The sequence below is a fragment of the Panthera pardus genome, unplaced genomic scaffold (genome assembly GCF_024362965.1).
Source record: "Panthera pardus isolate Hobbes unplaced genomic scaffold, ASM2436296v1 HiC_scaffold_19, whole genome shotgun sequence".
Classification (NCBI taxonomy): Eukaryota; Metazoa; Chordata; class Mammalia; order Carnivora; family Felidae; genus Panthera; species Panthera pardus.
Window position 1 is genome coordinate 11,871,534 of NW_026526754.1, and position 21,683 is coordinate 11,893,216.

The following is a 21,683-nucleotide window of genomic DNA, read 5'->3' on the forward strand; positions in this document are numbered from 1 at the left end:
AACCTCTTGCCATTTTGATGGAACTTCAGATTCTCCTCTTTCTGGAATCTGCTTGCTGTCATTTACTTTTTAGCATCCTTGGGTAGCTGTGGCATGCATTTTATCCAGGATTTATAGTTATGGTCAGAGGGAGAGACAGGAGCCTCCATGGAGTATGTTTATTCCATCTTCCCTGGAACTGGAATTTTTTGTTTAGTTTCTAACTTAGAATGTATTCTGAAATATACTAAACTCTTTATTATGTAAATTTTGTTTTTCATTCATGCCTACTAAGACATTTTTTTTTCTTTTTTTTAAGTCTATTTATTTTTGAGAGAGACAGAGTCAGCGTGAGCAGTGGAGGGGCAGAGAGAGAGAGAGGGAGGAAGAATCCCAAGAGGGCTCCATGCTGTCAGCACAGAGCCCGACACGGGGCTTGAACCCACAAAATCGTGAGATCATGACCTGAGATGAAGTCGGACACTCAACCAACTGAGTCACCCAGGCACCCCTTACTCTTAAATTTTTTATCCTAAAGTCATTTGTATTTGTAGTCATTGTGAAAGTAGTTCTTCAAGTAGATCTCTTGTTTAGCTACGAAGATTTTAAAAAATTATTTATAAAAAATTTTAAGGATTTAAATGCTTTGTTTTTGGAAGCTTTTTATTTTTAAAAAGCTTCTGATGGGGTGTTTGAGTGGCTCAGTCGGTTAAGAGTCCAACTTCAGCTCAGGTCATGATCTTGCAGTTGGTGGGTTTGGGCCCTGCGTCAGGCTTGATGCTGACTGCTCAGGGCCTGGAGCCTGCTTTGGATTCTGTGTCTCCCTCTCTCTGTACCCCTTGCCTGCTCACGCTGTCTGTCTTTCTGTCTCGCTCAAAAAGGAATATTAAAAACAAATAAAAAAATTAAAAAGCTTTTGATTATGAAAATTTTCTAATATATATGAAAATAGAGAATAATACAGTATAATTTAACATGCTCATATCCCTTCAGAGTGATCAACATTTTGCCCATTTTGTTTCTTTTTTCCTTCCTTAATACTTTTTTCCTCTAGAGTATTTTGAAACATCCTAGCAGTCATAAAATTTTATCTGTAAAGATAATGTTCATTTTTGAAATATTAAGAAGAACTCTAGCCCTGGAGTTCTAAGACATGGTTTGTGTGCTGGCTCTGACACTTACACCTTTGTAATCTTAAGCAAGTTGCATAATTGATTTGAAACGAACTTTCTTCATAGGCAAAGCAGGTATAATGATTTCTGCCCTTCAAAAGGGTCTGGAACAGGGATACCTAGGTGACTTAGTTAAGTGTCCCACTCTTGATCTCAGGGTGGTGAGTGCAAGTCCCACATTGGGCCCAAAAATGGTCTGGAACAAGTGAAATAATGAAGATAGTGAGTGTAAGAATGTTAAAACACTAGGCCCTCAGTATTTCTATTAAAAAATAACAGAATAACAGTATACACGTAGTTTTATATAGTTTAGTACACGTGATCTTAAGAGGGCTAACAGGGAGGAACACAACCAATACCTAGAGAACTTGGTAAATTCCTAATGTACTATCCCTACCTTGAGGAGTGATGCTGTAGTGAACAAAGCCTCCTGGTTTGTGCGATTAGAACATTGAGAATTAATGGTTTAAGGGTTCTACAGCTTGTATGTACTGAAGATGATGGTAATGGTATCTAATTTTATCATTTTTTTTAACTTACTGAGGTACAAGATACCAATAAAATGCACTTGTTTTCTTTTTAATGTTTATCTTTTTATTTTTTGAGAGATACGGAATGTGCGTGTGCCCAGGGGAGGAGCTAAGAGAGAGGTAGAGAGAGAATCCCAAGCAGGCTCTGTGCTGTGAGTGCAGAGCCCAGTGTGGGTCTTGATCTCACGAAATGTAAGATCATGACCTGAGCCTAAATCAAGAGTCAGATGCTTAATCGACTGAGCAACCCAGGCGCGTGTAAAATGCACTTGTTTTAAGTGTGCATTTCCGTGAATTTTGAGAGAGATCAATGCAACCATCATAAACATTTCTATCACATCAGAAGGTTTCCTTGCATCCTAGTTGATCACCATCCCTACCCTCAACCCCAGGCAGTCATTGATCTCTTTAGCATCACTATAGATTAGCCTGGTCTTTCCTAGAGTTTCATATAAGTAAAATCATAAAGTATGTATTTTCTTGTTTCTTTTTTTTTTTTTTTGCTCATCATAATGTTTTTGAGATTCTTCCATGTTGTGTTGGTTCTGTTTCATTCCGGGAAGTATTCGTTTATTATTATTCACCTATTTATGGATGTTTGAGTTGTTTCCAGTTTTTAGTAATTATAAATGAAGATTCTATAAAGATTTGTGTACAAATCTTGGTGAGAACATGTTTTCATTGCTTTTGGGTAAATACCGAGTGGATTTCCTGAATCCTATGCTAAGTATATGTTTAATTTTACAAAAAATTGCCAAACTATTTTCCAAAGTAGTCGAACCATTTTGTATTCCCATGAGTGGCTTGTGAGAGTTCATTTGTTTTATATCCTTGCCAGCAATTGGTATGGCCAGTCTTTTAAATTTTAGCCATTCTAATACTGTAGGGTGGTCTCTCTCTCTCTCTCTCTCTCTCTCTCTCTCTCTCTCTCTCTTTCTCTCTCTCTTTTTTTTTTTTTTGTTGTTAATTTTTGTGAGGGACAGAGAGCGAGCACAAGCAGGGGAAGGACAGAGAGAGAGGTGGGAAGGTAGGGAGACAAAGGTTCCCAAAGATTTCCTCCTATGTTTTCTTATGGAAGATTTTTAGTTTTGGCTTTAATGTTTAGGTCTATGACCCATTTTGAGTTAATTTTTGTATATTATGTGAGGTTAGGGTTCAAGGTTAATTGGTTCTTTATATAGATATGTAGTTGTGCCAGCACCATTTGTTGAAGGAATACCCTTTCTCCTATTGAATAACCTTGGCCTCTCTGTTGAAAATCAGTTAAGCTTATTTGTGTAGGTCTATTTCTAAACTTTCTATTTTGCATCATGATCTTGAGTCTGCCCTTAAATTCAGTTCCACATTGTCCTGATTACTGTAGCTTTGTAGTATTTCTTGAAATTAGGTGGTGCAGATTCTCCAACTTTGTTCTTTTTTCCCCTTAATTTTGGCTATTATAGGTTTATCATTATTATTTAAAAATTTTTCGTGAGAATATGATTCTAATAGTCTTATCCTCTGAGATTGGTTTATTATTTTTTTCCTCATAACAATTTTCAAAGAGTACCCAGTGTACCAAGATGATTACTGTTTCTTGGAAGTGTTTAATTCTGATAATTGGTCTTCTCTCCTGATCTCTCATTTTGTTGAGTTGAGCTTTTTTTTTTTTAAATTTTTTTAACGTTTATTTATTTTTGAGAGAGAGAGAGACAAAGTGCAAGTGAGTGAGGGGCAGAGAGAGGGGGAGACACAGAATCCAAAGCAGGCTCCATGCTCTGAGCTGTCAGCACAGAGCCTGATGTGGGGCTCGAACTCACAAACTGCTAGATCATGACCGGAGCCCAAGTTGGATGCTTAACCGACTGAGCCACCCAGGCGCCCCAGTTGAGTTGAGCTTTGATTGTGATCATATTCAATATTCATCTGATAATTTATTGAGCTCTGTTAACAGTTCAGCAGAAAATAATCTGTCTTCTCTAAGGTTAGGCATAGAAAATATGTCTTTTTCTTGAGTAAATATTTGGGTTGAGTTAGTTCTTAACATAGTTTGATACTAATGATGGATTTTACATACTGATGTATTCTGTGTCTTATCTTGCTTAATACTTAACATTTTTGTTTATATTTTTTCCAGAAATTTACCGAATTAATGGGTTTGTATGTAATAGCTTTGCTGAAGCTTTATATTGTTGGACTGAGCAAGTCTTGAATTCTTAAAAATTGGAAATTTATGTGAGAAGTTGTGTGAATGCTTTTGGTAGTGAAAAATGTGAACATTTTTATTTAATGTCTTTCTATAAACAGAGGATGCCAGCCCCCATCAGATTGCGGGAGCTGATCCGGACCATCCGGACAGCCCGAACCCAAGCCGAAGAACGGGAAATGATCCAGAAAGAATGTGCTGCAATCCGATCATCTTTTAGAGAAGAAGACAATACTTACCGGTGTCGGAATGTGGCAAAATTACTATATATGCACATGCTGGGCTACCCTGCTCACTTTGGACAGGTAGGCTGGGCTGAGACCACATCTAGCAAGGCTATTCTTGTTGGAATGACAGCTCAAGGAGGGCAAATGTTTCCCCTCAGTGAGGACAGAATATTCTTGATAGCCTTGTAATCTGATCATTGTGGAACTGAGGGTAGAAGTGAGAAAGTTGCAGACCTGGAAACACATGATACTGCTGTCAGTTGTGCTTTCCATTGAGAATCTCTCATTATATGGATTAGACTATGTTTTGATGGTGGCAGCTAGCTTACTTAAAGACTGACCAGGATAACCAGTAGATTGTGATTGGTCTGTTAGAGCGGCTGGACTATAATGAATATTTAAGAAATGTTTGCTAAATGTTTCCTTAACTATATTCTGTGTGCACAATGATACAAGGAGGAACACTCCAAATAGATGTTTTTAAGTAAAATATGTTGCCACATCATGGCATTTATGGATTTTGTCCTAATTACTTTGTTACTGGGTTGCTACAGTGACTGTGCCTCCTGATTTTCTACTACACACATGAGCTATAGCCAATCTAGGTTTTGAGCATGGTATTTGGTATTCAAGCAAGACGTGCTTTCTTCTATGTTTATACATATGGGGATGGAGTCACAGAGAAGGGTTTAGTGGGTTTTTAAATTCTTATTAATGCCATTAAATTTTATCTTAGATAATTTAAGAATTGTATTACATACTAAATAGTGTTCTTAAGGAAACGAATGCAAAATTGAAAGAATGTGCAACATTAGGTAGAAGGAGAAAAATACCATCCATGTTTCCATTATTCACAGATAGCTTTTGTTAATGTTTAATTTATCCAGGAAAATGGCCACATTTATCTTTTATTCAGCTCAGTAACTCCAGTGAAAGGAGATCACCCCACCTCCGAGTTAAAACAGTAATGGGATTGAATCTTATCAGACTGACTTGGGTTAGTTTTATGCTTATCTTTTGCCTGGGAGTGAGATCACCCTCACTAGAAATACATGATTGAGAGTGGAAGACCATTAATTTCCCAAAGGAAGATTCAGTATCAGAGGAACGGACCAGGAACTAGGTAGACAAAAACAACAGCTATCTCCTCTGAATAAACATGTTATATGTTTTTACCACATCAAAAAGTGATCCAGGTGGTTATACATTTAACGCATGTCATAGTATAAAGCAAATAGATACTCATACGTTTTTGTTGGTTGATTTTAAGTAGACCCATTTGGTTAGATTTATAGAAATCTGATATGTTGAGCTGTAAAAGATAGTCAAGGATGGCAAGGTGTGGGGAATCTCTTAAGCCCTCCACTCGAGATAACCACTGTTAACATCATGGAGTTAAAGGAGTTCTTTTAAGACCAGTTGTTGAATTTAAAATAATAGGATAGATTTAAGACTGATGATATTTCATCTGTGAAAGAGCAATCTCTATATTTCTAAGAGTCATTTCTATACTGTATGTAAATAAAATATGCTTTCCAGCTTTACTAGATGGCTTTTTGGGGGGCATTCTGGAATTTAATTATTTGATAAGACATTTAATTCTTAGGTGGAAAGTGTTAATACTCAAGGAAACTGTACTAAAATTGTACCCCCCCCCCAAAAAAAAAAAAGGTTTTTCTGAGTGAGAATAGGAATCCCACTTTTAAGTCCCTTAATCTATTTCCTCTTGGAGTAAATCCTGGCCCTATCCAATCTTGCCCATCAGAATTTTTTTATAACATATCCATAAAAAGATTCATATCTCGGTTCTCTCACCTGCATGTATGAATCACAGTACTATTTTCACTTAACTATGTGTAAAAACAGCTACCATTTATTGCATTTTATTTGTTTATTTTATTTGCACTTGTACTGTTCATTATGATAGCTAGTAGCTGTATAGCCACTGGTCTTTTGAAATGTGGCTCGTTCAACTGAGGCGAATATTAAAGGAAAATAAATTTGGGGGGATATTGATGCAGTTACTGGAAAACTTAAATGTTTTAGACAACTTGAGTATGTGAATCTACTTTATCAATTGTACATTTAATGAAGTCTAAATACAGTTAAAATATTTTTGATGGATATGTAGTGTACATATTGAGATGTGCTGTAAGTGTAAAATATATACTGTATTTAGAAGCCTTAGTACAAAAGAAAGCTGTAAAATATCTAATAATTTTTATGTGGATTATATGTTGAAATGGTATTTTAGATATATTGGGTTAAATAAAATATATTATTAAAACTAATTTCACCTGTTTCTTTTTACTTTTTACTGCAGTATCTAGCATGATGCTGTTCAATAGAAATAAAAATATGAGCCAGATATGTAATTTAAAATTTCCTACTAGCCACATTTGAAAAGTGTTTTAAACTTTACAATAATACCCACAAGGTGGGTAATATTCTCATATTGCAGATGAGAAAACTGAAATTCAGAGATTGACTTGTTTAAATTCACACAGCTAGTAAATATTAGGGAGAGGATTAGAACTCAACTTTGTATAACGCTAAAACCTGTTCATTCTTTGGATATAGTTTAAATATGTTTCTTAACTATTTAATTACTTTAGTCCTGACTTGCTGTACAGAAGATTTGAGGTAACATACATGACCAGCATCTGTTTAAAAAACAAAACAAAAGGATGGTAGAAAATAAGAATTGGGAAAAGGAAGAATGCAGAACCCAAAGCCACTGTACTTGGTGATGGTGAGGCAGCTAAGGCAAGAAAAAAAATCCAGTTACATGGTTGTTATAACCAGAATTTAAAAGCACAGCTACAGGAACCAGACTGCCTGGATGTGAATTATGGCTTTGTTACTTTACTATCTCTGATTTTTTTTTAATGTTTATTTTGAGGGGGGGAAGGGCAGAGAGAGGGTACGAGAGAGTCCCATGAACCATGACCTGAGCCAAAATCAAGAGTCTGATGCTTAACTGACTGAGCCATCCAGGCTCCCCTCCTGTTGGTGATTTTGAGCAAGATCTTTAACCTTTCTTGTCTCAGTTTCCTCATCTGTAAAATGGGGACAATTTTCATACTCTTTTATAGGATTATTATTATGAAGATTAATAAATTACTAAATGTTAAACATTTAAGTTTTCTACATAAATAATTCAAGTATTACTGATTTTACTATTCCCTCAAGGACAGCAAAAAAATTTCTTTGAAAAGTCACTGGATTCTGGGGCACCTGGGTGGCTCAGTCTAGTGTCTGACTTCAGCCCAGGTCACGATCTCACAGTTTGTGGGTTTGAGCCCCTTGTTTGGGCTCTGTGCTGACAGCTCAGAGCCTGGAACCTGCTTTGGATTCTGGGTCTCCCTCTCTCTCTGCCCTCCCCGCCTCTCAAAAATAAATAAATATTAAAAATTTTTAAAAGAAAGTCACTGAATTCTAAAATAGATTTTTATTTATTTATGTATATATGTTTGTATATAATCTCTGCACCCGTGTGGGGTTCAAACTCACGACCTCAAGATTAAGAGTTTCCTGCTCTTCCAACTGAGCCAGCTAATTGCCCCTAAAATAGATTTTCTTATGTGAGTCTTTTATCTAGGAGCCTCTTCATAATATAAAACAGTGTATCTTCCACATTTTTACAACAAAAGCCATGATAGATTTGCTGTATGGTTTGTAACCTTTCATGTATTTGGCTTAAACACAACCTAGAAATAAAGTTGAGTTAAGAGGTGGGAGTAAATGTATGGGAGTAAAAAAATGGCGGCTTGGGGGCCAAATTCTTCCACAGATGTGTTTCGTATTGCAGAGTACATTAAATTGTTTTGAATTTGCTGCCAATGTAAAAATCAAGGAACTTATCATAGAAATCTGGATTTCTGGTTCCTCTTAGAAATTAGAGGATTTTACAACACTGGATGAACATTTTCCCAGAGCTCTAATAGGCTGGTGACCTTCTCTAGGTGGGGCTTAAATTCTCTATTTCTTCCCATTTCCAGCCTGGCCTGCTATACCCAATTATCTGTCTACAATAGTCTTCCCTTCCATCAATAGAGTATTTATAGTACTCCACTTCCTTATGTTTTTTAAAGTTTTACAGTGTTCTCCATAAGGTCTTACACACTTTTGGTGAAATTTATAGGTTCCTTGGAGCTCTTCTTCCTATTGCAAATAGCAGTCTTAAAAGTTGAATAATTAGGTTTTAGTTATACAGAAATATATCATTGATTTTTGCGTATTTCTCTCCCTAGCAACATTATTGCACTTCTAAGAGTCCCTGTGGACTTCATTGTTTCCATATAGTCAGTGCTGTTGTCTGTAAATAATGTCAGTTCCCTAAGTTTCCATCCTTATCCACATTTTTAATTTCTTTACCACACTGTACCTGTAGTATAATGGTGATAGTAGGCATCTTTGTGTTGAGCACCCATAAGCCCAGATTGTGGTCTCCAAATACCCATTTTACTCTAAAAGGGCCAGGACCCATTAGAAAGATGGCTGATCCGAAATCTGGAGCAGGAGATACACAAATTAAGCCTGAACTGTCTTACTGTGCCAGAGAACAAGAAAAATTACAGAGGTCGTGTTAAAAGGATTTAGTAGCCACCAAAAGTGGCTTTTTGTTGTGCCCCCAAATGAGAAAATTTGAGCATTAATAAGGATAATAATAGTAGTTGGAATATACCAAGTAAGTTTATATCAGTGAGTTTATATCAGTGACTTAATAATTATTAAACAAATTATAAAAAAAAAACTCCATTGGTCATCTTTGGAGGATACTAGGTACTCATTTTGAAAACTGACATTTATCCTGCCTTTGCTAAACTTTCTGAAGGAACTATTGTTAACCCAGTGGTACATATAGAGAAGTTGCTCCTTAGAGGAAAAGTTTAATAAGTAAATAAAGAATAAAATAATTAGAATATTACCATTTTGCAATCCTTGATGATCTTCAATGCTAATATCACAAATGAGAGACAACCACCAGGAATAATTATATATTTCCTGATGAAAGTTTATACCACCACCTATGAAGTGTATTTGCTAAATGGAAACAAAATAAAAACTGAAAAACCTGAATCTGATCAAGAATCCTTGTCTATTTAACAAGGGACATTTATAAGAGTGTTCATTGCAGCATTGTTTCTAATATGAAAATATTGGGAACAATCTGTGTCCACAAAAAATAGGTAAGTTGTGGTATATTCACATGTGGGATACTGTATTAGCAATTAGTATAACTGAATTAGAGTTTCTTGTTTGGATGTGAGTAATACTCAAAGATCTTGAGTGAAAAGAGGAATATGGTATGATACTTAATATAAACCGTAAAACATTCAAAAACAACCAACATGTGTAGTAAGGACATACGGCATGGCAATTTAATGATGAACAGCAGTTTTGAGTTTTGGTTACTCGTGGGATGGAGAGAAGGAAATGGAATTGAGGCAGAGTGTATAGAGGGCTTCCATTGAATTTGTTATATGAAAAAATGTAAAAGTAAGGGTAAAATGTTAAAAGTTGATAAAGCTGGTTGGTGTGGGTTAGGAGTGTTACATGATTTTTGTGTATTTTGGAGTGAAATATTTCATAATTTTCTGAAGAACAGAAATGGAATGCAATAGCACTGTTAAATGTTTTATTTTCCCCCCCTCTGCTGGAAGAATGAAATAGACTGGTCTCAAATACAGATTTTTATGTTGCCAGACTACATAGTGGTAAAGCAGTTACAGGGTCAACTTTTAAATGTGTGTGTGTTTGTGTATAAACTAGAAAGTTTTTTCTGAATATTGAAATAAAGGTAGCTTTTTAAAATACCTAACCAATCAGTTGCAGATCCATTAATGTTTATGTGTATCTTTTTATCAAGGTGATTGTTTACATCATAAAGCTCAAATGTTAAATTTAAAAGCAAATGTACATGTGCATTTGACCTTGTGGGAAATTGTTCTGAAGGCTAACAAAATAGGTGCAGCTTTTTTCTTAAAGGGCAACCAGATTAAATGTTGATAAAGGGCAGTATTTGTACTTGTAGAAAAATGTAACAAGGCCAGAAACCTTTTTAAAGAAAGTGCTTTGAAATTTGGAGAAAATTGAAACACTGAGTTATCTGGAAAATGTTTATAAAAATCAAATTGTCAGGCTTTACCTGAAACCTATTCCATCAGGATGTTTTTGGGGGTGACCTACCTATTTCAAAACTTTCCCAGGTGCTTTTGATCAGTCATGTTTGGAAACCACTATTCTTAAGGCATTGTATTTATTCCAGAGGGAGCTGGTAACTTCACTTTTTTAGGCTTGTTGCTAATGGTTGCCTGGAATGTTTCTGCTGAGAAAAATTCTTAGGCCACTTTAAGGATCAGCTGTAGAGAATTAGTGACTACTGTATTTGCCTTGAAAGCAGGGTGTGGAGGGCAGTGTTAGGGTGGTCTTTCATGACATGGCCTGATTATCTTAGTGATGAGGAAACTGAGGCCCAGGTTGTTGAAATAACTTTAGTTCTCTTAAACTAAACCCAGGATTATGACTGTAAATCAAATTGCTTCTTTCTGTTCCACTATGTGTTACATAAAGAGAGTGGAATCTTTCTCTGATGTTTTTTTACTGTTTCTAACCTGAATGAGTGCCCTTCCTAATTTGTTTTCATAGTAGCTTGTGCATAATTGTCACAAATATTTATGTAAGTATATAAGTATATAAATATTCATATATATATGTTTCATAGGATAAGTATATGTGTATCACACTTATGATATATATCCAAATGTTGGTTTCCTTTTGTGTGCCTTTCTAACTGGGTATCTGTGAGAATGTTTGATACATTGGTACTAGTTTCGTAAGCTAGTAATTTACGAAATTAAAGCAAAACCATAGCATCTCAAAAACAATTGGAAAGTAAATCCTGTATAAAGAAAATCAGTGAATAGCTGAGAGTTACCACAATGAGACCTTTGGGGTGGAAGGTGGGGGGGAGAGTGAGAAGGTTGCTGTTGAAAAGCCAGTGGTAGTTAAGAGTGTTGTTGACAAGAAAGACACTGATAGTTAGTGAAAAATACAAAATAACTGCCAGCGGAAAAAAACATAGCCATCATGGGGATTAGAGATAAGGAATGGACATACTTCTTAAGGTCCTGCAGCATTACAGGAATAATAGCATAGCACAGTAATCCTTCATCATAAATTTAAGTTATTTAAAACTGATTCTTCCCATTTATTGAGTTGTATTTTCATAAGATTTTGGTCTTAAATTTTCAAAGTCGTTTTCATAAAACAATTCCAAGACTCAAGTGCTTTGTTGTTAGTTTTTCAAATTGCATATTATTCAATTTTGGAGAGGGAATAATTTCCCTAGGTTGTTTTTTCTTTTTAATTATAGCATTAATTTTTCTAACCATAGTTGAAAGTTCCCTTCATCCTGCAGTTTTAAACTTTTTCCTCTAGTCCAATATTATATTGTGAATAGATAATGGTAGTTCATTGATGCAAAATTTAAAAGATACAAAAGAATAGATAATGGGGGCGCCTGGGTGGCTCAGTCAGTTTAGTGTCCAACTCTTGATTTCGGCTCAGGTCATGGGCCATGGGATCGAGCCCTTTGTTGGGCTATGTGCTGAGTGTGGAGCCTGCTTGAGATTCTCTCTCTCTTTCTCTCTCTCTCTGTCACCCCCCCCCCCCGCCTCTAAAAAAATAAATAAATAAATAATAAAAACAAAGAAAGAATATAAGATGAAAACTCCACTTTCTGTCCTCTTCCAGTCACTTAGTTTCCTTTTTATAGGCAACCATCTCTTGTCTATCCCTCAGATATTTTATACATCTCCAGGCAATGGAAATGTCCCCTCCACTGTAAAATATATATTGCAGCACACTGTTGTTGCACTATCTGCTTATTAATCTGTTTTGAAGATTAGCTCATATCAATATAAAAAAGCTTCCTCTGTATTTCCAGCTCTTTGGACATACTGATGGTAGTGTATCCAGAATTGTATTCTGTGATGTTTATGAATCATAATTTATTAAGCTGATGCCTTATTAATAGACATTTATTTCCAGTCTTACTGTTTTTTTTTTTAATTTTTTAAGTTAAAATTTTTTTTTAATGTTTATTTTTGGAGAGACAGCACGAGTGGGGGAAGGGCAAAAAGAGAGAGAGGGAGAGGGAGACACAGAATCAGAAGCAGGCTCCAGGCTCTGAGCTGTCAGCACAGATCCGGATGCGGGTCTCAAACCCACACTTTGAGATCATGACCTGAGCCAGATGCTCAACCGACTTAGCCACTCAGGCACCCCTTAAATTTTTTATTTTAGGTTGACTCCACACCCATTGTGGGGCTTGAACTCAAAACCCTGAGATGAAGAGTCTCATGCTCTACCAACTGAGCCAGCCAGGTGCCCCTCCAGTCTTACTGTTTAAAGTAATACTACAATTAAATAATACCCATTATTTTGCACATGTGTGAATGTAAGTGTGTAAGTTCCTAAATGTGGAATGGTCAAGTCAAATGATATGTGTATTTGTAATTTAGATAGGCTAGAACTTTCTCACTATAGCTTGTGCCAGTTTATGTCCAATCACTAATGCCCTCACACTGTTATAACTGTGAAGCTTTGTTAATAAAATAGGTTAAAAAGTAGCATCTCACTATGGTTTCAGTTTGCATGTCTTTTCTAATAACTTCACTGAGGCATATTTTGTATCTCATATAATTCGTCTTTTTCAAGTGTACAGTTAAGTGATTTTTTTAAAAAGTAAATTTACCTAGTTGGGTTTGCATTTGTTTTATGAGATTGAACTCCATTTCATGTTTGAATTATTTTTGTTTTCTTTGAACTGTCCATATTTTTTGTCCATTTTTGTACTGAGTTGGTCTTTTTAAAAATCAATTTATCTTTTAAAAAATCAATTAGGATTCTTTTATATAGGATTTCATATCTGTGAAATGGGTTGCAAATATTTTTTCCAATTTTGTCATTTGTCTTTTGACTTTGCTTACAGAGTTTGGTGTAAAAAAGCAAAAGTTATTTTTTATCTCTGTGGTTGTATGAATATAAAAGTTAAACTCTTTACTGTGGTCTTAAAGCATATGCTAGATTTGTGAGTTAGCAGTGTTTAGGTGAGATTTTTCAGGTAGCTTTCAGTGATTAGTAGTACTGAATTTGAGGTTGTTACCTAAGAGGCAGAAGCATTTAATTGATTTTACTATTTTTCTTCTGTAACTCACATGAGAATTGTGGTTTTAGTGGTTGCTGGTCAAAAATGGATGCCCTTCCCTCATATTTACCCCAAACCCCATTGTACACTCCTCCGTCCTTTTTCTTTTTCAACATCTGAAAACTGAGATACTATTCTTAAAGATGAACCATGGTACTTTCTCAGCACTATTGCTGGCCGCTGATGCCTAAGTGTAGATATGATCAGAGTTAATCCTTCATTGGAGCATGTTTTTAAAATGCCATTTCCAGTCTGTAATCTCATATTTCCTCTCAAATTTGCCATCTTCATAAAGTAAATGCTTATTCTTGGTGCAAAGTTACTGTACCAATGGGGAATATTAAAAAGAATTAATTATGTGTTTGTCCCTTTAAATTGTAGTTTTTGTTTTCACTGTTTAATTTTTAGATAAGTTTTAAACAAATGCTGGGGCGCCTGGGTGGCTCAGTCAATTAAGCGTCCTACTTTCAGGTCATGATCAGGTTTGTGAGTTCGAGCCCCGCATCGGGTTCTGTGCTGACAGCTTGGAGCCTGGAGCCTTCTTCGGATTCTGTGTCTCTCTCTGTCTCTGGCCCTTACCCTCTCTCTCTCTGTCTCTGTCTCTCTCTCTCAAAAGTAAAATAAACATTAAAAAATTTTTAAAAAAATAAACAAGTGTTACAAAAAGCAACAACTGTACTCACTAGTCACTGATGACTTTTACTGTGACTGTTTTAAAACTTGGCCCTAAAAAAATACAAAATAGTATTAATATATAAGAGTAAAGTCTATCTTCCTCATTAGTTCATCTTAATACAGAATTTTTAGATAATTTATTTGAAGCATGATTCAATAAGGATGATAAAAATTTTAGTGATACCTGATTATTAGAACTTTTCTTCACTGCTAAAATATTCATTTGTAGGATTATTGAATGGGAAGGTTAAAAAAGCCTTCTATTTGAAAAAGTAAGGTGTTCTGATAATACTTAGCTTCTAATTTTCTCATTCACCTCAGCAGTAATTTTTCTGCTGACATTGTGAAAATGACTTTTGTCTTCTATTTCATAAATTGTTTTTTAAAATTTAAATTGAATGCATAGAAGGAAATGAAGGGTTGTTATATAATCTTTGTCAGTTTCAGAAGGCATTTCAGTTTCCCTTTTGGATCCTGGTTCTTCTTGGAGACTTCTTTCATTTGTTCATGGTGGTATAGCCATTCTGCTAACTTTAGGTGCTTATTCTTTTTTTTTTTTTTTTTAATGTTTATTTTGAGAGAGAGCGGAAGGGGCAGATAGAGGGGGGGGGGGGGAGCAAGCGAGAGGGAGAATCCCAAGCAGGCTCCATGCTGTCAGTGCAGAGCCTAACGTGGAACTCAGTCTCATGAGTTGTGAGATCCTAACTTGAGTCAAAATCAAGAGTTGGATGCCTAACCGACTGAGCCACCCAGGTGCCTCAACTTTAGGTGTTTCTAATGCAGATACATTGAGAGAGCAATTTTTAAATAGCTTGAAACAGTTCTGTGAATTTTTTTCATTACTCAATTTCGCTTTTGAACTTAGAGGCAAATTCAGATGGGGAGTAGTGTCACATGATTTTAGACTGTTGTACGCAGGTCTGCATTTGGGCCCCTTTCCTTGGGATGAAATGATTCTAAATGGGAACATAGCTCACAAAACTCCTTTTGGAGAGCCTAACTTATGTACACCTTTGGAAACCATTGCTATAGAAGGAATGTTTGGCCTTTTCCATGTTAGTTGATAGTTCGATAAATTATATCGAAGTAGTTGTGACATTCAAGAAAAGCTAAGTAGAGAGACAAACTGTTTAACTACAAAGACTCTTAAGCTCTGAGGATTTTTAATAGTTATGTAAAGAAGAAATCGCGTAAGACATATTAGGTTAATTCCACTCCAGAGAGTTCCTCTGGATTTTTTTTCCCCTCTATATTTTTATTACTCATATCCTACTAAACTCTCACTTCTCCCTACTACATGGCTCAAGCCCTAAATGTAGCACTTTCCCCATTATATTAAAGTTCGTTGTTCTTTCTTGTTGCATATTCCTGATTTTTTTTAAAGTTTATTTATTTTGAGAGTGCACACATGTACGTTTGTTGGGGACAGCAGAGAGGGAGGGAAGGAGAGAGGGAGAATCCCAAGCAGGCTCCATGCTGTCAGTGCAAAGCTCCATGCCAGGCTCCATTTCATGAACCATGAGGTAGTGGCCTGAACCAAGATCAACAGTCGGATGCTTAACCCACTGAGCCACCCAGGCACCCCTATTCCTGATATTTAAGGTAGTGTTTGGCAATTTGATGTATTTCCATTTACTGCGTTTTTTGATATTCAAAATGCGAAACAGACCTTAAATATACACATAAGTTGAGTGCTCATTTAGTACAACTTGGGGATTAAATTAGGAATTGGGTTTATTAATATTTTATTGTAATATTTTACTAGTTAGTATTTATTTAAATCTGTGGAACTAAGGTAAATCTCACAGATTATTTGGATAGCAAATATCATAGGACCTTGCTGAGATCTATTCTAAAACTTGGTAGCTATTATCGAGATTTCCAAAGATGTTAGTATTTCCCTTTTATTAAGGCAGTTTGGTATCTATTTATTTTAGCTATCCACTGACTCTGGGTTAAAAACATTGCTTTCCTGATTGTGGTAGCAATTTCTTAATTTCTTTCTCTTTTCTTTTTTTTTTAATTTGCAGTTGGAGTGCCTGAAGCTTATCGCCTCTCAAAAATTCACAGACAAACGCATTGGCTATTTAGGGGCAATGCTGCTGTTAGATGAAAGACAAGATGTCCATCTTCTCATGACCAACTGTATCAAGAAGTAAGTCTTACCTTTCCTTCTTTTAAGGACCTCTTTGTGCTTTTAGGTTTTTCTTATAATACCAAGAGCTTCTCTTTATTGATTTTATTTATCATCTAGAATATGTTTGGGGCACCTGGGTGGCTCAGTGAGTTAAGCATCTGTCTCTTGATCTCAGCTTAGGTCTTGATCTCAGGGTCATGAGTTCAAGCTCTGCGTTAGGCTCCATGCTGGGCATGAAGCCTACTTTAAAAAGAAAAAAGTATGTTTGAATTGCTCTTGTAGTTTATATGTAAAGAGGCTAAGCAAAGGTTTAAACCTTCCATAGGGGACAATTAAATGAAGGTGTTGCTGTACATCTTTAGGCATAGGAACACAGTTTAGCAATGAGACAAGAATTTAGGCCTTCATAGAATAGAAAAAGCATTGGTAAATCACAGCTTTCTTATATTTCCAGGACCTTGAATACCAAGAGTAATGAAATGTTACATTTATTAAAGAATTACCAGTGTATGTTCTGAGTAAATAACTATTTAAATGTAAAAATAGAGGTCTTGCATGTCAGTGGTCTAATCCAAGATTTCAGTTGCATGAGGTTATATTTAGTCCTGTGAATTTTTGTGAATGTCTTTTTTTCTCTAATGGATGCTTGGCTAGTCCAATTATGTTTGTTCAACTTACAAATTGAGGAATGCTTACTGTTTGGAGGAATTAGAGTACCCAAGCAGGGAATTAGCAGTTTTTCCCAGCATCCTTCTTACAGCAAATATCTGTTAGAACCTTATAAAAGTTCTGAGGGCCTTACTGGCTAACGGTACTTTTTGGTTTGTTTTAGTTTGATTTTGGTGTGTCAGTTCATAGTTATTCTCCTTTTGTAGATTGCTTTTTCATTTGCAGTATTTATTTGATAGAAAGTAGAAGCAGGGGGGTATCGGTGATCAAATTTATAGATACTGAACTCTTATACTTTCCTGTGGTCAGTAATGTCCTACTTTAAAATTTCCCAGTGAATAATGGAAAATTCCAAAATGAGAATTATGATTTGGTTGTAAATACAGTGTGTATTATGTAAATACATTGAGTCTGTAAACTTAATTTTGGGAGAATCTTGTTTTTTGGCCTTGAAATAAACATTGCTGATGAAAATACCAAGTTGATTCATTTATTCAACAAATATGTATTGTATACCTTTTGCATGCCAGGAGCTGCTATAAACTCTGGGAAGGGAGAATGAAAAAAAAAATGGACCGAGATCCTTGGTGTCATAGATGTTACATTCTACACAAATCTTGCATACATTTTCTCTGGAGAGGTCTCTGAGAGTTTCTTTAATTTTTGTTCTTGCATGCTCTGTTGACCTTATTACTTAAGCCTTCAATCACATGCTAATGATTTGGCAGTTCTATTTAGCAGCAAGTTCATATTAAAGGGTTAATGTCAAACTCAAGTATAGGTTTATAGCTTGATAAAAGTTGAAGATTGAGGCACATAGGTAAAGAAGAAACCTTTCTTTTAATGAAACCTAGACAAGCTCCAAGTGAATGTGAGAGAGAATTAATTGTTGGGAATTGATCTGGCTGGCACTCAGTCTAAGCTCAAGTTAAAGGACTTTGGATCATTTATTTTTGTTTTTTTAAAACATTTGTTAATGGGTTTTTTTTGTTTTATGTTGGGTTTTTAAAAATTTTGTTTTTTGTTTGTATTATAGGGCATCATAATGTACCAGCAGTTTTTATGTTTAATAATGAATGTTTCCTTCATTGTTCATTGGCATAGAAAAGCTCTAAGACATTAAAGATCTTGGAATCTTTAAAAAATGGGTATGATAGGGGCACCTGGGTGGGTCATTTGGTTAAACATCATCCGACTCATGATTTTGGTTCAGGTCATGATTTCATGGTTCATGAGATTGAGCCCACATCATGCTTTGCACTGTTAGAGCAGAGCCTGCTTGGGATTCTCTCTCTCCCTCTCTCCCTGCTCCTCCCCAACTCATGCTCTCTTTCTCTCTAAAAATAAATAAACATTTAAAAAATTGGATATGATATTTTAAAAGTTTGCAGTATGCAAAGATTCTTAACCATTGAAAAATGAAAAGTTGCCTAAATATTTTTGGGAACTGGGAAACTAAATGGTAAAGTCATAGTTAATCCTTAAACATTATTTTACCAGTAATTTTTATCTTAAATACTCAAATTGTTAAAGAGTAGCAAACCTGGCTAATTTATACTTTACTTTCTTTTCCTTTCTTTGTTCAGGGAAGATTAAAACCATTTGTTAGTTCATTTAAAATTACTAGTAATAGTATTGTTTACAGAGACCCATTTTAGACCTGAAGACACCTTCAGATTGAAAGTAGGGGGATGGAGAACCATCTATCATGTTAATGGTTGCCAAAAGAAAGCTGGAGTAGCCATACTTATATGAGACAAACTAGATTTTAAAATAAAGACTGTAACGAGATGAAGAAGGACATTATATCATAATTAAGGGGACTATCCACCAAGGTCTAACAATTGTAAATATTTATGACCCCAGCGTGGGAGCAGCCAGATACATAAATCAGTTAATCACAAACATAAAGAAACTAATTGATAATATTACTAATAGTAGGGGACTTCAACACCCCACTTATAGCAATGGGCAGATCATCTAAGCAGAAAATCAACAAGTAAACAGTGGCTTTGAATGGCACCTGGACTGGATGCATTTAACATATATATTCGGAACATTTCATCCTAAGGCAGTGGAATACACATTCTTCTTGAGTGCACATGGAACATTCTCCAGAATAGATCACATACTGGGATACTTGCTCTTAGCAAGTAGAAAAAGATCGAGATCATACCGTGCCTGTTTTCAGATCACAACGCTATAAAACTCGAAATAAACCACAAGAAAAGATTTGGAAAGACCACAAATACTTGAAGATTAAAGAACACCCTCCTAAGAATGAATGGATTAGCCAAGAAATTAAAGAGGAAATTAAAAAGTACAAGAAAGCCAATGAAAATAATAACATGACATCCCCAAACCTCTGGGATACAGCAAAGGAGGTCATAAGAGCAAAGTATATAGCAATCCAGGCCTTTCTAAAGAAGGAAAAAGGTCTCAGATACACAAGCTAACATTACACCTTAAAGAGTTGAAAAAGAACAGCAATTGAAGCCCCAAAATAGCAGAAGATAGGAAATAATAAAGATTAGAGAAGAAATCAATGATACCAAAATTAAAAAACAAATAGTAGAACAGATCAATGAAATCAGGAAAGAATTAACAAAATTGATAAACTCCTAGCCAGAATGAACAAAAAGGAAAAAGGAAAGGACCCAAATAAATAAAATCAAGAATGAAAGAGGACAAATCATAACTAACACTGCAGAAATACAAACAGTAATAAGAGAATATTATGAGCAATTACATGTCAATAAATTGGGCAATCTAGAAGAAATGGACAAATTTCTAGAAATATATAAACTACCAAAACTGAAACATGAAGAAATAGAAAATTTGGACAGACCCACAACCAGTAAAGAAATTGAATTAGTAATCAAAAATGTCCCAAAAAACAAGACTCCAGGGCGGGATGGCTTTCCAGGGGAATTCTACCAAACATTGAAAGAGTTAACACCTATTCTTTTCAAGCTGTTCCAAACTCATTCTATGAGGCCAGCATTACTTTGATTCCAAAACCAGACAAGACAAAGACCCCACTAAAAAGGAGAACTACAGACCCAATTTCCTTGATGAACATAGATGTAAAAATTCTCAACAAGATACTAGCCAACCAGATCCAACAACACATTACAAGAATTACTCACCATGATCAGGTGGGATTTATACCTGGGATGTAGGGCTGGTTCAATATCTACAAATCAATCAGTATGATACATCATGTTAATAAAAGTATAAGAACCACATGATCCTCTCAATAGATGCAGAGAAAGCATTTGACAAAATACAGCATCCTTTCTTGATAAAAACCCTCCAGAAAGTAGGGATAGAAGGATCATACCTCAAGATCATAAAAGCCATATATGAAAAAGACCCACTGCTGATACCATCCTCAATGGGGAAAGAATGAGAGCTTTTCCCCTAAGGTCAGGAACACAACAGGGATGTCCACTCTCACCACTGTTATTCACCATAGTGTTGGAAGTCCTAGCCTCAGCAGTCAGACAACACAAAGAAATAAAAGGCATCCAAATCGGTAAGGAGGAAGTCAAACTCTGTTTGCAGACGATGTGCTACTCTATATGGAAAACCCAAAAGATTCCACCAAAAAACTACTAGAACTGATCCATGAATTCAGCAAAGTCGCAGGATATAAAATCAATGCACAGAAATCGGTTGCATTTCTGTATACTAATAATGAAGCAGAAGAAAGAGCAATCAAGGAATTGATCCCATTTACAATTGCACCAAAACCCATAAAATACCTAGGAATAAACCTAACCTAAGAAATACCTAGGAATAACCTAGGTGAAAAATTTCTGCACTGAAAACTATAGAAAGCTTATGAAAGAAATTGAAGAAGATACACAAAAAGGAAAAATATTCCATGCTTATGGATTAGAAGAACAGATATTGTTAAGATGTCGATACTACCCAACACAATCTATACATTCAATGCAATCCCTCTCAAAATAACACCAGTATTCTTCACAGAGCTAGAACAAACCATCCTAAAATTTGTACAGAACCAGAAAAGACCCTGAATAGCCAAAGCAATCCTGAAAAAGAAAACCAAAGCTGGAGGCATCACAATTCTGGACTTTAAGCTGTATTACAAAGCTGTAATCATCAAGACAGTTTGATACTGGCACAAAAACAGACACATAGATCAATGGAACAGAAAAGAGAACCCAGAAATAGACTCACAAACATATGCCCAACTAATCTTTGACAAAGCGGGAAAGAATATCCAATAAAATAAAGACAGTCTCTTCAAATGGTGCTGGGAAAACTGGACAGCGACATGCAGAAGAATGAACTTGAACCACTTTCTTACACCATACACAAAACTGAACTCAAAATGGATGAAGCACCTAAACGTAAAATAGGAAGCCATCAAAATCCTAGAGGAGGAAGCAGGCAAAAACCTCTTTGACCTCGGCCGCAGCAGCTTCTTACTTAGCATGTCTCCGGAGACAAGGGAAACAAAAGCAAAAATAAACTATCGAGACCTCATCAAGATAAAAAGCTTCTGCACAGTGAAGGAAACAATCAGAAAAATTAAAAGGCAACCAAGGGAATGGGAGAAGATATTTGCAAGTGACTTATCAGATAAAGGTTTAGTGTCCAAAATCTATAAAGAACTTACCAAACTCAACACCCAAAAAACAAATAATCCAGTGAAGAAATGGACAAAGTGAATGAATAGACACTTTTCCAAAGATATCCAGATGGCTAACAGACACATGAAAAAAATGCTTAACATCAGTCATCATTAGGGAAATACCAATCAAAACCACCATGAGATACCACCTCACACCTGTCAGAATGGATAATGTTAACAACTCAGGGAACAACATGTTGGCGAGGATGTGGAGGAAGAGGAACCGTTT

The 21,683-nt window shown here is 35.6% G+C and overlaps 1 protein-coding gene across 1 annotated transcript in view; it reads left to right on the forward strand.

Annotated features, from left to right (window-relative positions):
* The window catches only part of AP1G1 (adaptor related protein complex 1 subunit gamma 1), a 78,841-nt gene that overhangs the window by 17,320 nt on the left and 39,838 nt on the right, over window positions 1-21,683 (forward strand). Inside the window, exons 2-3 of the mRNA XM_019455369.2 lie at window positions 3,968-4,171; window positions 16,013-16,137. Of these exons, the coding sequence (XP_019310914.1) occupies window positions 3,971-4,171; window positions 16,013-16,137 (326 nt within the window). The 5' untranslated portion in view covers window positions 3,968-3,970. The remainder of the gene's footprint in view (window positions 1-3,967; window positions 4,172-16,012; window positions 16,138-21,683) is intronic.